At 58.4% G+C, this 12,083-nt stretch overlaps 2 protein-coding genes across 2 annotated transcripts; both read left to right on the forward strand.

The window, feature by feature from the left end:
* The first annotated feature begins 475 nt into the window (after positions 1-475).
* LOC104043639 (sodium-dependent serotonin transporter) lies at positions 476-8,282 on the forward strand. Its single transcript, XM_064466688.1, has 13 exons — positions 476-695; positions 2,458-2,592; positions 2,754-2,973; positions 3,274-3,412; positions 3,731-3,865; positions 4,536-4,639; positions 4,878-5,005; positions 5,320-5,432; positions 5,739-5,870; positions 6,016-6,115; positions 6,312-6,412; positions 7,528-7,695; positions 8,202-8,282. Exons 1-13 carry the CDS (start codon positions 476-478, stop codon positions 8,280-8,282), a joined length of 1,776 nt encoding a protein of 591 aa, XP_064322758.1.
* A 1,510-nt stretch (positions 8,283-9,792) lies between these two features.
* C15H12orf76 (chromosome 15 C12orf76 homolog) lies at positions 9,793-11,733 on the forward strand. The gene is made up of 2 exons (XM_064466294.1): positions 9,793-9,950; positions 10,105-11,733. Exons 1-2 carry the CDS (start codon positions 9,842-9,844, stop codon positions 10,188-10,190), a joined length of 195 nt encoding a protein of 64 aa, XP_064322364.1. The 5' UTR covers positions 9,793-9,841; the 3' UTR covers positions 10,191-11,733.
* Positions 11,734-12,083: the final 350 nt, after the last annotated feature.

Raw genomic sequence — 12,083 nt, forward strand, 5'->3', positions numbered from 1 at the left:
GCCCCGCTCACTCCGCAGAGTTTCCCTTGCAAGAATGAGCAGTCATCTCCTTTGGTGGGTCTGGTGTCATCATTCACAGAGCAGTAATTGCAAAATATACCAAGAAGAAAGAAGTGTTTAGCAGGAGGAAGGAGCACCACCTGTGTGCAAATACAGTTCTGTTTCAGCAACCCAACCCCAAAATGCACCCACCTGCGTGCAGACCTGGGGAGCAGAGGGGACAGGAACCTGTGTGGTGAGGCTGGTCCTCACGCCTCAGCCCTGCACTCAGAAACCTGTGCTCCCCCCTCCTGCCTTTGATCAGAGGATGGGTTTCTCTCCTGGCTGCTCTCAGTGCTGTGGGTTTCCAGCGGGAGGTGGGGAAGCGCAGTCAGCCTGACCCTCCCCTCCTCGGATCTGTCATCAGCAACAGAAAAATCCTTCCCATCCCCAAGTTACTCAGCCTGAATCCTGCAGGATTTGCCAGGGCGGCAGGATGGCAGAGCAGCCCTGCCTGGCACCCGCCACCAGCCCTCCCCGGCAGGGCATGGCCCCCCACCCAGGTCCCATGGCTGGCCACGTGCCCCCGGGGCCCCAAACCCATCCCAGGGACAAGTGGAGCAAAAAAATGGATTTCCTTCTCTCGGTCATCGGATTCGCTGTCGATCTGGGCAACGTCTGGCGGTTCCCTTACATCTGCTACCAAAACGGAGGGGGTAAGGACACTGCTAGGATTAAGTCTTCTTTTGGAGAAAAGAAATCTGTTTTTCATCTTTCCGATGCTGAAAAACTTGCTGTTTCTTTTCTTTCTTTGTCTCTAGCTGCTCCTTTCTGGAGAGGGTGGTTTAGAGACCAACCCAACTTCTGACATCTGTCTTTTTTCTGTTTTGTGTCTTTCTTCATCCCCTTCCATTCACTCCTTCCCCAGTGTCATTCACCTCTTCCCCAGCGTCATCCGCTTCTTCCTCAGCATGGTTAGAGGTGTGTTAGCAGCTCTAGGATCACAAAGAGAAAACTAGTGTGCTCTAAACTGCCTAAAAGGATTAAGAATCCACAATTTTGGGGTGGGAGGTTTGTACCCTTTATGATCTTGTGACTTTGTGAAAGCAAACCTTTCTGATGGCTTGTGTTTTAAAATAATCCTCGCAAGCATCCCAGCCGTCTGCCACAGATCCCGCCTGTCCAGCTGGCAGTGCTGGACCCCACGGAGGAGCCTCAGCTCCCCGGGACATGCAGCCCTGCACCGCACAGGGCTCCAGATGTTCGCCTCTATGAGTGATCATGAGAAAGTTAAGATATAAAAGCTCCGTGAAGGAAAAAACCCAAGTAAATGACATCTAAATAAATTGCTTTAAATAGAGCTGGATAGAAAAACTCCTTGCATGGAAACCAAAAATGAGGAATGAAAATTTGGTGCTGTTTGCAAAAGCATGCTGGATTTAATTGCTAAAGTCGGCATTCGAGTAACGTTCTCTGCTGCTTGGGAAAATTAGAAGGAGATAATTAGTACCATACTTAAGGCTAAAATGTGGATCCCAGGTGCCCGCACTGAAGCACAGTTATTTGTGGTTTACTCCTGTGGGACTCAGAGCAAACTTTAGCCACTCTTCATTGATGTGGTTCAGGCGGATGCTTTCATTACCCGCCCCACGCACACAGGAGGGTGAGGAGTTCAAATAGCAGCTCTTGGAAAGGGCAGCCATGGTCCACGCAGAGCGGAGTGGGAGCACTGATCCAGGCAGGTGGTGGGCTCACCCACCAGCTGGAGCTGCTCCTAGAAGAGAAACCCTCAAGGGCTATTAACAGGAACGTGGTACCTGCAGGCCAGCAGCCCTGCCAGGCGAACAGGGGGCTGTGGGAGGATGCTGGGGATGCTGCACCACATGCCTCCCCCAGCACATGGAGGGCTCTCAGAGAGAGGAGCCGGGGGGGTTAAATTAACTAATCCCAGCAGGGCAACTCTGATGAGCATGGTGAGCAGCTCCAGTTCCAAAAACCTCCATGGGGTACAAGTGTAGCCCTGGTACAGATGACATTGTTATGAATAATGCAGATTACGGCATTAATTGTGTCTTGGGGTGACCATGCATATTCAGTGGGATTTTCTCCAAAACTTTCCTAGACCTGAGAGGTGCTCAGTGTCCCATCCCCTGCACCCTGATGGTTTCTATTGCTCCTTGTACTGTCCTGGCCAAACGATCCCTCCCTGGTGAAGGCTGGGACACCAGCGGGGACCAACACAGCAGCGCGGAAAGCTGGGGCACTGAGCCCGGTCCTCGCATCTGTGAGCCCCCCTGAACAAATAATTTGCAAAGCATGTTACAAACACACGTACAAGCCCGTCCTGCATGCTGCTACGTGACGCATCCTCCAGCACTGGGAGGGATGGCAGTGGCAGCCCTTCACCTGTAGCCTGCCTGTGCTCGCTGGTGGTGCGAGGCCACGGTGGTCACCGTTGCTCTGCTCCTCACCCCGCAGGAGCCTTCCTCATCCCTTACACGTTGATGGCTGTTTTCGGAGGGGTGCCCCTCTTCTACATGGAGCTGGCCCTGGGGCAGTTCCACAGGATGGGCGCCATCCCCATCTGGAAGCGCATCTGCCCCATCTTTAAAGGTAAGAGACCCCCAGCCGCAGGCCACCGCCGTGCACTCAGGGCCACGCAGGTTGGTGAGCGGAGCCGTGCAGGCGGTGCAGGTTCCTGCAGCCGTGTCCTGGGGGCCAGCCAGAGGGCTGGACCAGCATGGGCTGCTGAGTCTGCCCCCCTCTTTCCCCAGGCATTGGCTTTGCCATTTGCATCATTGGCCTGTATGTCTCCTTCTACTACAACACCATCATTGCCTGGGCTCTCTACTACTTCTACTCTTCCCTCTCGGGCACCCTGCCCTGGGCGAGCTGCAACAACCCCTGGAACACACCTGACTGCACCAACTACTTTGGGAGGAGCAATGTGACCTGGACCAACTTCTCCAGGTCCCCTGCTGAAGAATTTTATACGTAAGTGCACATAAGTGGATGATGTGTTTGACCTGGGGAACACCCCTGCAGAGGCTCTTGGGTCTTCTGCATGGGGAGCAGGACTGGGGTGCCTGGGAGCAGGTATGCTACTGCCCACGGCCGTCATGTGGGGATGCTCTTGGGGAGCTCATGGCCACCGTGCCCTGTGCTCCAGGGGAGAGGTGAGCATGGGACGCCTGCCCAGGGCTGAGCCCACTCCCCAGCTGCCTGCAAGGGCAGAGCCAGCAGCACTGCACTGGCCTGAGACACCTTCCCCGGCCGTGGGGTCCCTGCCCGCAGGAGGAAGGTTCTGGAGATCCAGAAGTCGGGGGGTCTGTACGATGTGGGGGGGATCCACTGGCAGCTGCTCCTCTGCCTCTTCCTCATCTTTACCATCGTCTACTTCAGCCTGTGGAAAGGGGTGAAAACCTCTGGGAAGGTAAGAAAGAGTGCTCTGGTGCCAGCTCTGCCTGGGCACAGATGTGCCAGAGCCCTGGGCACATGGGGGCTCGCAGCCTGGCACGCAGCATCCCCTCCATGGCCAGGGCCAGGCAGGAGGGACCGAGCAGAGCATCTGCCTGGCAGCTGGTGGGGTCCTCCTGGCTGTTTAAACATGGAATATTGCCTCCTCCCCACACCCCTACCCTCAGCCACCCTAGGCAGCCACGAGCAAGCCAGCCGTGCCTGACACAGGTGGATTGGGTGCTCAGTGGAGCAGCTCTGCTGGTGCCGGGAGCTGACGGCTGCCTCTTCCCAGGTGGTATGGGTGACAGCCACACTGCCCTACGTTGTCCTCCTTATCCTGCTGGTCCGGGGGGCCACCCTGCCCGGCGCCTGGAGAGGGGTCATCTTCTACCTGCGCCCGGACTGGGGCAAGCTCCTGAGCACCGCAGTGAGTGTGTGGTGGGACGTGCCACCCCAGCTCTGACTGCCCCCTGCCCTGGGGATGTCAGCACCCAGGCCCCCTTCCTGGGTCGCACAACCACCCCTGCCCACTGGTCTGGTCCTGCTGCCAGTGGTGTGGGTGATGGGGCCCTTGTTCCTACAGAAATGAGACACCCGGGACAGGCTTTTGGAAATGTAAATCTATAATTGAATCACCCATCTCATTGCTGCTGGGTTTTGTTTGTGCCCTGTTCTCTCCCTGGCCTGACAATAGGCTTCCTGTGGGTAATTACCAGGCAGTACTTGAGAATTCTCATTAAAGGTAATCAGGGCTGTGCTGCCGTGCTGTGCTGAACCTGCCTGGGGAAGGATTGGGCACTGGGGTCCTGGGGCTTCCCTCGACTTCATCCCCTCTCCAGGCATGGGGGAGTGCATATGCCATCACTTAATTCTGCTGCTGCAGAACCCCAGGGTGGAAACGAGCTCCTCCTGTCCTGTGGCAGCTCCCCTGCTCCCAGGACATCTCATGGGGGGATGGGGCAAGCAAGAGAGGAGGTCTGGCAGCATGTAACAACAAGGACCCCGTCCCTATGTCGTGGGTGGGCATGCCATTGGGTGGGCATGCCGTGGGGCATGGCCCAGCCCCATCCCAGCCTGCCTATTTCTTCTCCTGCCAGGTTTGGGTTGATGCTGCTGCGCAGATTTTCTTCTCCTTGGGCCCTGGATTCGGTGTCCTTCTTGCTCTCGCCAGCTACAACCATTTCCACAACAACTGCTACCGGTGAGCTCCCGCAGCCATGGGTCCCTGTAGGCTGCAGTGGAGCCACATCCCGACAGCTCCTGCAACCCGTGGCCACTGGCTGAGCATCTTTCCCCATTTTACTGGTGGTTTTGGTATGCGGTGTTGGGAGAGGGAACCAGCACGGGTGCAGGCAACTGGGGCAGCTGAGATGGGGTGAGAGCTGCGCTGGAGCAAGGTTTCTGCCACAGAACACATCTCCCTGCTTTGTGCTTTCCAGGGATGCGCTCGTCACCAGCACAGTGAATTGCCTCACCAGCTTCCTCTCGGGCTTCGTCATCTTCACCGTGCTGGGCTATATGGCTGAGATGAGGGACATGGAGGTGGAGGATGTCGCGAGAGATAAAGGTTCGCCTCCCTCCAGCGTGATCACCCCACCCTGGCCCCACAGTGCCCTGGTGCCCAGGGCTCTGTGTGCCCATTGCGGCTGAGGGGGGCCGGGGTGATGGCTGGCCCTGGGGGTCTGCTGGGGTGCGGGGGCTTGTGCCCAGGAGCGGATCCCAGGAGCGGAGGGCAGCGAGGTGTCCAGCCCTGTCTCTCAGCCAGGGCCAGGCGTGCTCGCTCTGGCTTTGGGGCATCTTCCCCAAGCGCATTCCCACCAGCACCCAGGGCTGTGCCAGAGCAGGCAGGGAACAGCAAACCAAACCAGTGTCGCCTCCTAGGGCCGAGCCTCCTTTTTATCACCTACCCTGAAGCAATCGCCAACATGGTGGGATCCACCTTCTTTGCCATCATATTCTTCCTGATGATGATAACACTGGGGCTGGACAGCACGGTAGGCACCTCTGTGGAGCACGGCAGCACGGCCGTGCAGCCTGGGGCCGTGTCCCCAGCAGGGACTGGGGATGGCCGTGTCCCATGGCTAATAGCAGGGTGACAAGGGAAGCTATGGCCTCGGGAAGGAGGGCTGCCTGCCTGAGCCCTCCAAGCATGGCCAGTGTGGGGACGGAGGGAGGGGACAAGATGGGATGCCCTCCCTCTGCTCACAGGCAGAGGGGCTGTGGGGGGAGCAGATTTTCTTGGGGAGGGTGACTGTCCCCATGTCTCATTTCTCCACCCCACACCAGCATTTCCTTTGCAGTTTGGGGGCTTGGAGGCCGTGATCACAGCTGTGATGGACGAGTACCCCCAGGTCCTGGCTGGGCGACGGGAGCTCTTCGTCCTCGGCCTCATCACAGTCTGTTTTCTGGGTTCCCTGAGCACCCTCACCTACGTGAGTACCGGGCACCGCTCCACTCCCGGCCCCACCACACACCTACTCGTTTCTCCAGCAATCCCTGGTGTGGGACTTTGACCAAGACCTGCTCCACATCCCCACGGGGTCTACAGCCTCCCTCCCCTTCCTCGTGCTGTTCCAGGGGGGAGCCTACGTGGTGAAGCTACTGGAGGAGTTTGGTGCTGGCTGCTCAATCCTGGCAGTGGTGCTACTGGAAACAATAGCTGTCTCCTGGTTTTATGGTAAGAAGTTGCCTTTGTTATGAAATACAGGTGTTTAACCTTATGCACATGAGTAAATGCCAGGGGGGTTGGAGGCAGAAGCATGTGTGTGACTCCTGGCGAGGCTGGGATGGGGCATGGAGGGCATCGTGTCCACAACCCTGTACCCACGTCCCCCACGGGTCTGCAGGGCCGTGATGGCTCTCTCCTCTGGCAGGAATACAGAGGTTTTCCCATGATGTGAAAGTCATGCTGGGCTTCACCCCGGGGCTGTTCTGGAAGGTGTGCTGGGTTGCCATCAGCCCTGCCTTGTTAGCGGTGAGTACCTACGGCCCAAATTAAAGCCTGGGTTGGCAACGGTCCTCTGAATGCCCCACAGCGGACCTGCTCTTCCCCTCGCCGGCTGCTGCTGCTGCTTAGCTCCCCGGGCGCCTGCGCCGCTGGCTCCCCTCTTGCTTGCATGGGGTGAATAAGCTGCCAGGAGGGTGGACCAAGATCCTGGCCAGGGCTGTAGGACATTGTGCCGGCCCTCCCTGCCAGCTCCCCATGCTGCTGCTCTGGCCACAAGCAACGACAGGCTGCCCGCAGGCCCTGGGATAGCAGGTTTCACCAAGAAAGGGAGGTGGAAATGCATTTTCCAGCCTCTTCTGGAGCTGTGCTCCGGGGCAAGGCTGGGAGCCGGCAGCTGGGTACTCACTGCCCCATTTCACCCTCCTGGCCCGCAGCATCCCGCGCTCCCGCTGGCTCAGCCAGCCGCAGCTGCGCCTCTGACAGCACTGCGGCGCTGTGCACCGGGCCGGATCCGTCCCCTTTGAAATGCCAGCTCCCCCAACACTTCAAAGGCTGCCGTCTATGAGAGGCAGAGGCGTCTAATCTCGCCAGATCTGCAGAAGAGGCCTTGTGAGGATTAATTATGGCTCTAAGCGCTTTGCCCAGGTTATTAAGAGAGAAGTATTATAATCAAAGCAGACAGCAAATTATTTGATTTCAGCATGGGGACGTACAGCCTTTGCAGGCCACTGTCTCTGTGGGGTTTGTTAGACGAAGACCTCCCAGCCCACACCTAGCGAGGGGTGGCAGTCTGGGAAATGTCACTGCAACATCCATCCTGGCCTTTCATGGTCAGGAGAGCAACAGTGGCGTGGGATACAGACACTGTTAACCTATGGCATGAGCTGGTGTCAGCTGTGGGGCTGGGGAGATGTCGCGGCTGATCTGCTCTTCATGGGGAGCCAACAGGGCTGCTCTGCCAAGGATACTGGCCATCACGAAAGAGCTTTCCTGGCCACCCATGTCATGTGCACATGGGTTTTGTGGGCTATATAGCCCTGCTACTGCCCTGTACTTGCTTGTGGCTGGCAGTGGGGCATGTCCTGCCGTAATCCAGCCCCATGAGCGTCATTCCTTAACGGGCTCCACCTCGTTTGTTACAGTTCATAGTCATCAGCTCCCTCCTGGACCAGCCGCCTCTGACACTCTTCGACTATCAGTACCCCGAGTGGAGCATCTCAGTGGGGTACCTCATAGGAGCATCATCTTTCATCTGCATCCCCTTCTACATGGTGTACAAGCTCGTCTGGACACCAGGCTCTCTCAAGCAGGTCAGGAGTGGGGTGGGCAATCCTGTGGCCCCTGCGTGGGCTGGGGGTGGGCACGAACCCTCGCTTGGGTCAGCATGAGACCAGGGCTGGAGAGCTGGGCAGATGGTTGATGCCTCCTCAGCATCTTTGTTCATGTGGCAATTAAATCACACCTGGAGAGCTGCTTAGAAAAGGGCTCAGGAGCATGGCTCCATGGCCTGATTGTTTTAAGTCATATTTCTGAAGCTATGATTTTGACTGGGCCAGGAGGAGTGGGGCTATGTCAGCATGGCCCTGGAGGCAGGAGACTGTCCCCAGCTGTCACCTCTCCTCTCAGCCCATTTTTAGGACGCCTTCTGCCCACTGTGGTCTGCTGCAAGCTGACAACAGCCCCGGCCCTGCAGCGAGCGAGATCCCGGTGGGGATGGCTTCAGCACATCAGGGCAGGCAGCCTTGCGTGTGGCACCAGGCCTTGGTGCGGGAAGGAAACCCATTGCCTTTTTTCTCTGCCTCTTTATACCCTCCAGCGCCTCGCCATCTGCATTCGGCCGGAGAAAACAGCACGAGACCCCCAAGCAGAGGCGGTGTGCATGTCACCTCTCCTGTAGCCCGGCGGCACATCCAGGGGACACAGAGACTGCTTTGGCTTCCTGCCCCTGCCCCAACAAAGCAATGGCGCAGGCAGAAGAGAAGCTGCCATCACATTCCTCACAGCAACCTGCCCCTCGCATCTGCCCCAGCAGCTGCACATGCTGGTGGCAGCTCCCTGGCCACTGGCTCTTGTTGCATCTGAGCATCCCGGTGGAAGCGGTGCCACCAGCACGTGCTGGCAGACCGGAGGCTGACCTCGCTGCGGGCAGGGAAGCCTCTGATCCACAGCAGGGAGAACAGGACACGCCACAGGAAGCCAAGGACCAAAATCCTCCAGTTTGGAGATGAACCCTGACTTCCCGTGGAGACGGAGGCGCAGCTGCAAGTGCCACAGCACAGGGATTGCTGTCTGACGGTACAAGCTGTGAACACACCTTGCTTAGAGACATTTGCGACTTTGCTGTGCAAACCTGCTTGGCACGAGCAGTGCATGCCTCTAGCTGTGCCGCGAGTGATGTGGAAAATAAAGCTGATATCAATTGTTAGGAGATCAGACGAGGGAGAGGAACCGAAGCTTGCTGTGTTGTGTTCATGAAATGCCGTGGTGCGGCTGAGCATGCAGGGCTGGGCTGGGGGAGGCAGCTGCCACCGTCCTGACACGCAAATACCTTGCTCTGTTGCAAAGAGCAAGTCCAGTAGAGAAATTGTGTGGCCCCTTGGGTTGCTCCTGGGGACACGCTGCTGCAGCCAGGCCCCCTCAAGCCAGGAAGGCAGGTCTGTCCCTGCTGCCGCCCAGCCCCGGCTCTGCCCCCGCGATGCGGCACCTCCGCTGAGCCAGGAGGATTGGCTGCAAGAGAAGTGGCAGCCTCTGGCATTTGAAGAAAAAATGATCTTAATATATCTCATTTTAAAAACACATATTAGGGTCAGGGTGAAGCAGCCCTGGTGCTGGTGTGAACCAGCCACCTGCCACGTGTGGGGCTTCCCCATAATGTCACATCACTTCCAATGCCATCCCACCATTTCTCAGCAGTTATTTGGCCCATTAAACACTTTCCAGCGCCCTCGTTCACCGCGGTGCAGGCAAAGCAGCACCTCCCGGCCGGCGTCTCAGCCGTGTGCGGGAGTCCTGCGGCGAAGCCTCACCGTCCCCTCCCGGCGGCTCCCGCTCTCCTTCAGGGGGGTGCAGAACAGGGCAGGGGGGCACAGCCGGGGCTGGGCCGGGACACACGGGGCTTGGGGACACACAGAGCTTGGGGATGCACATGGGCCTGGGGGAGGCGGGGCTGGGAACACGCGGGGCCGGGGGACACACGGGGGGGGGGGGGGGGCAGGGCCGGCCGGGGCGAGCCCCCGCGCCTCCCCGCGGGCGCAGCGGCAGCACGGCGGCGCGCACAGCCCGGGCCCGCCCCGCTCCCCCCGCCGCCCCCCGGAGGGGCGGGCCCGGCGCTGGCGGCGCCAGGCGGGGCGGGCCCGGGGCGGGGCGGGGCGGGCCCGGGGCGGGGCGGGGCGGGAGGAAGAGGAAGGGCCGGGCCAGGCGCACAAAGGCCGGGGCCGGGGGCGGCGGAGCGCGGCCATGGGGCTGGCGGCGGTGCGGGGCTGGGCGCTGGCGGCGCTGGCCCTGCTGGCCCCGGGGCCGGCGGAGCGCAGCCGGCCCTACGCCGTGCTGCAGAAGCAGAACCTGGGTAAGGAGCGGCCGAGGGGCGGGTTACAGATACGGCAGCGCTTGGGCGCCTTTCTGCTTGGGTTTCGTTGTTTCTTTATTTTAAAAGCTAACGCGGGGAAATGCTTCGGGGAGGGCGTTCCAGTCCTAACGTGTCGCGCTCCCTCCTCCCGCAGTGCTGCTGGGCAGCATCCTCAGCGCCCTGCTGCTCACCATCATCCTCATGGCCGTCTGCGTCTACAAGCCCGTCCGGCGGCGGTAGCGGGGCGGGTCCCGGCGGGGGGGGCCCCCCCCGGGAAGGTGCTGCCGCCCCCGCCCGGTGCCCCCGCCGCCCCTCCTGCCGGCTGGACGCGAGCGATGGCGTGCGCGCGGCGCTTTGCCCACGCAGCATCGCGTGGCTCCGTCGTGACGTCGCTGCGGGTGACGGCGTGGCCGGCTGCTGGAAATCACGGCCCGGTCCCCAGCGGACTGGCGCCCGGAGCTGCCCGGGAGCGCCTCCGCAGCGAGCCCGGCCGGGTTCCAGCGGGGTCCGTCGCGGCGCGACGCCCTCCCAGGACGCAGCGTTTCCGTGAGGCTGGATCGGACACGACGTGCTCGGGAGCATCCCCGGGGCGGGGTGCGGGGGGGGTGTGCGGGGGGGGTGTGCGGGGAGCCGCGCTGGGCTGGCATGAGGACGCGGCCGGGCTGCTGCCGGCGCTGTCTGTTGAGCAGGCCACGTCTAGCCTTGCTTTCTGTGCCCGTTCCTCGCTCGAATGCTGAGTCTTGAGGGTTTGTAGTGCGGCCTTCAAAAATAGTCAGAAGGCAAAAGCTCAGCAGCCTACCGGAGCTGTGCCGGTTGCCTCTGAGCAGAAATACTGAAGCGTGAGCAGACCCTGGTGTAGCTGTTCAGGGACAGGCTTGTCGTTCCTGATGTTATTTGCTTTAACTCTTACCTAAATAGCCGCAAGCAGCCTTGCACCAAAACAGCCGTGCCGAACCTGTTACGAACTGGGGTGCGGGTGAGGGTTTCCAGCTTGTGCCGCGCAGCCGTCTCCGTGCGGGTGGATCTGTGCTCCTCAGCAGGTTGCTGTCCCACTGGAAGTGGGAGCCTCCAAATGTCTGCAAGCCAGGCAGATGCTTGAGGCTGCTGGGCTCAGGCTCTCTGGAAGTATGCTGCGTTTGAGCTCTGGACAGACCTGTTCTATGCATTTTCAGTAACGAATTCAAGTGTTTACACTGAAATCACACTTACATATGAATGCTGCTATTTTGTTTTGCACTGCTATGAGTAGTAACTGGATTTTTGCTTATTAAGTATTACTTTGGTATTTAACATAGGGGTGTTTTGGCTAGTAATTTATTTAGTGTTTTAAAACTTCACTTCCAGAACAATTGTGTAGACCTGTTCTCTAAAACCTTGTGCTGCATCTGGCATGTTCTGTGTTTGGTTTTTTCTAAAGGACACTGACCACTCTCATTGTGATGGGGGATTTTCTTTGCTGCTGCCCTGTTAGTAAAGTGACATTGGAGGCTGGCCTAGAACAGATCTAGTTACTAATCTAGGCAAAACATGAGTGAGGAAGCAGGATAGTGCTGTTCTATTGCTTTCTGATCCTTTTTCTTTTATGATCACTGAGTCCTGTATCACTGATTTTTGTCAGTCCATCTGATGTACGAGTCGGCCTGTAGCCGTGCGCTGTTCATGGTGGGGGGGATGGTGTAGCTTGCAGCTACGGCTCCAAGTTCCTGGGAGCAGCATTGTTGTTTGCATTCACTCTTCCCTCCCTGCTATGTCTCTTCGTACAAATAAAAAGGTCAGTAAACAATCCCGGACTCTGTCTGTGCATATTCTGTTTGTTATTAACTTATCTGTAGCTGACTGAAGGGACGAGGCAGTCCCATTTCCCAGCTCTGATAACCTCACAGTTGTTACCCCCTTTTCAATGGTGAGGGAACGGGCAGCACAGCAGTGCTGGGTGAAGCCCCTGTTTTCATGGGTGCTTGTTAGCAATGAAGGGTTAAAAGTAAACTGAAAGTAAAAGCTCATCCTGCAAGTGTAGTGCAATTACCAGCAGACATTAACAGGTAAACTTCAGTAACAGGTAAACTTCAGGTACGAAGTCTACCTCTTTGAATCAAAAGTCAGCCAAAGCAACGTAAGGAGGACATCATCGAT

Source organism: Phalacrocorax carbo, chromosome 15, assembly GCF_963921805.1.
Source record: "Phalacrocorax carbo chromosome 15, bPhaCar2.1, whole genome shotgun sequence".
Lineage (NCBI taxonomy): Eukaryota > Metazoa > Chordata > Aves > Suliformes > Phalacrocoracidae > Phalacrocorax > Phalacrocorax carbo.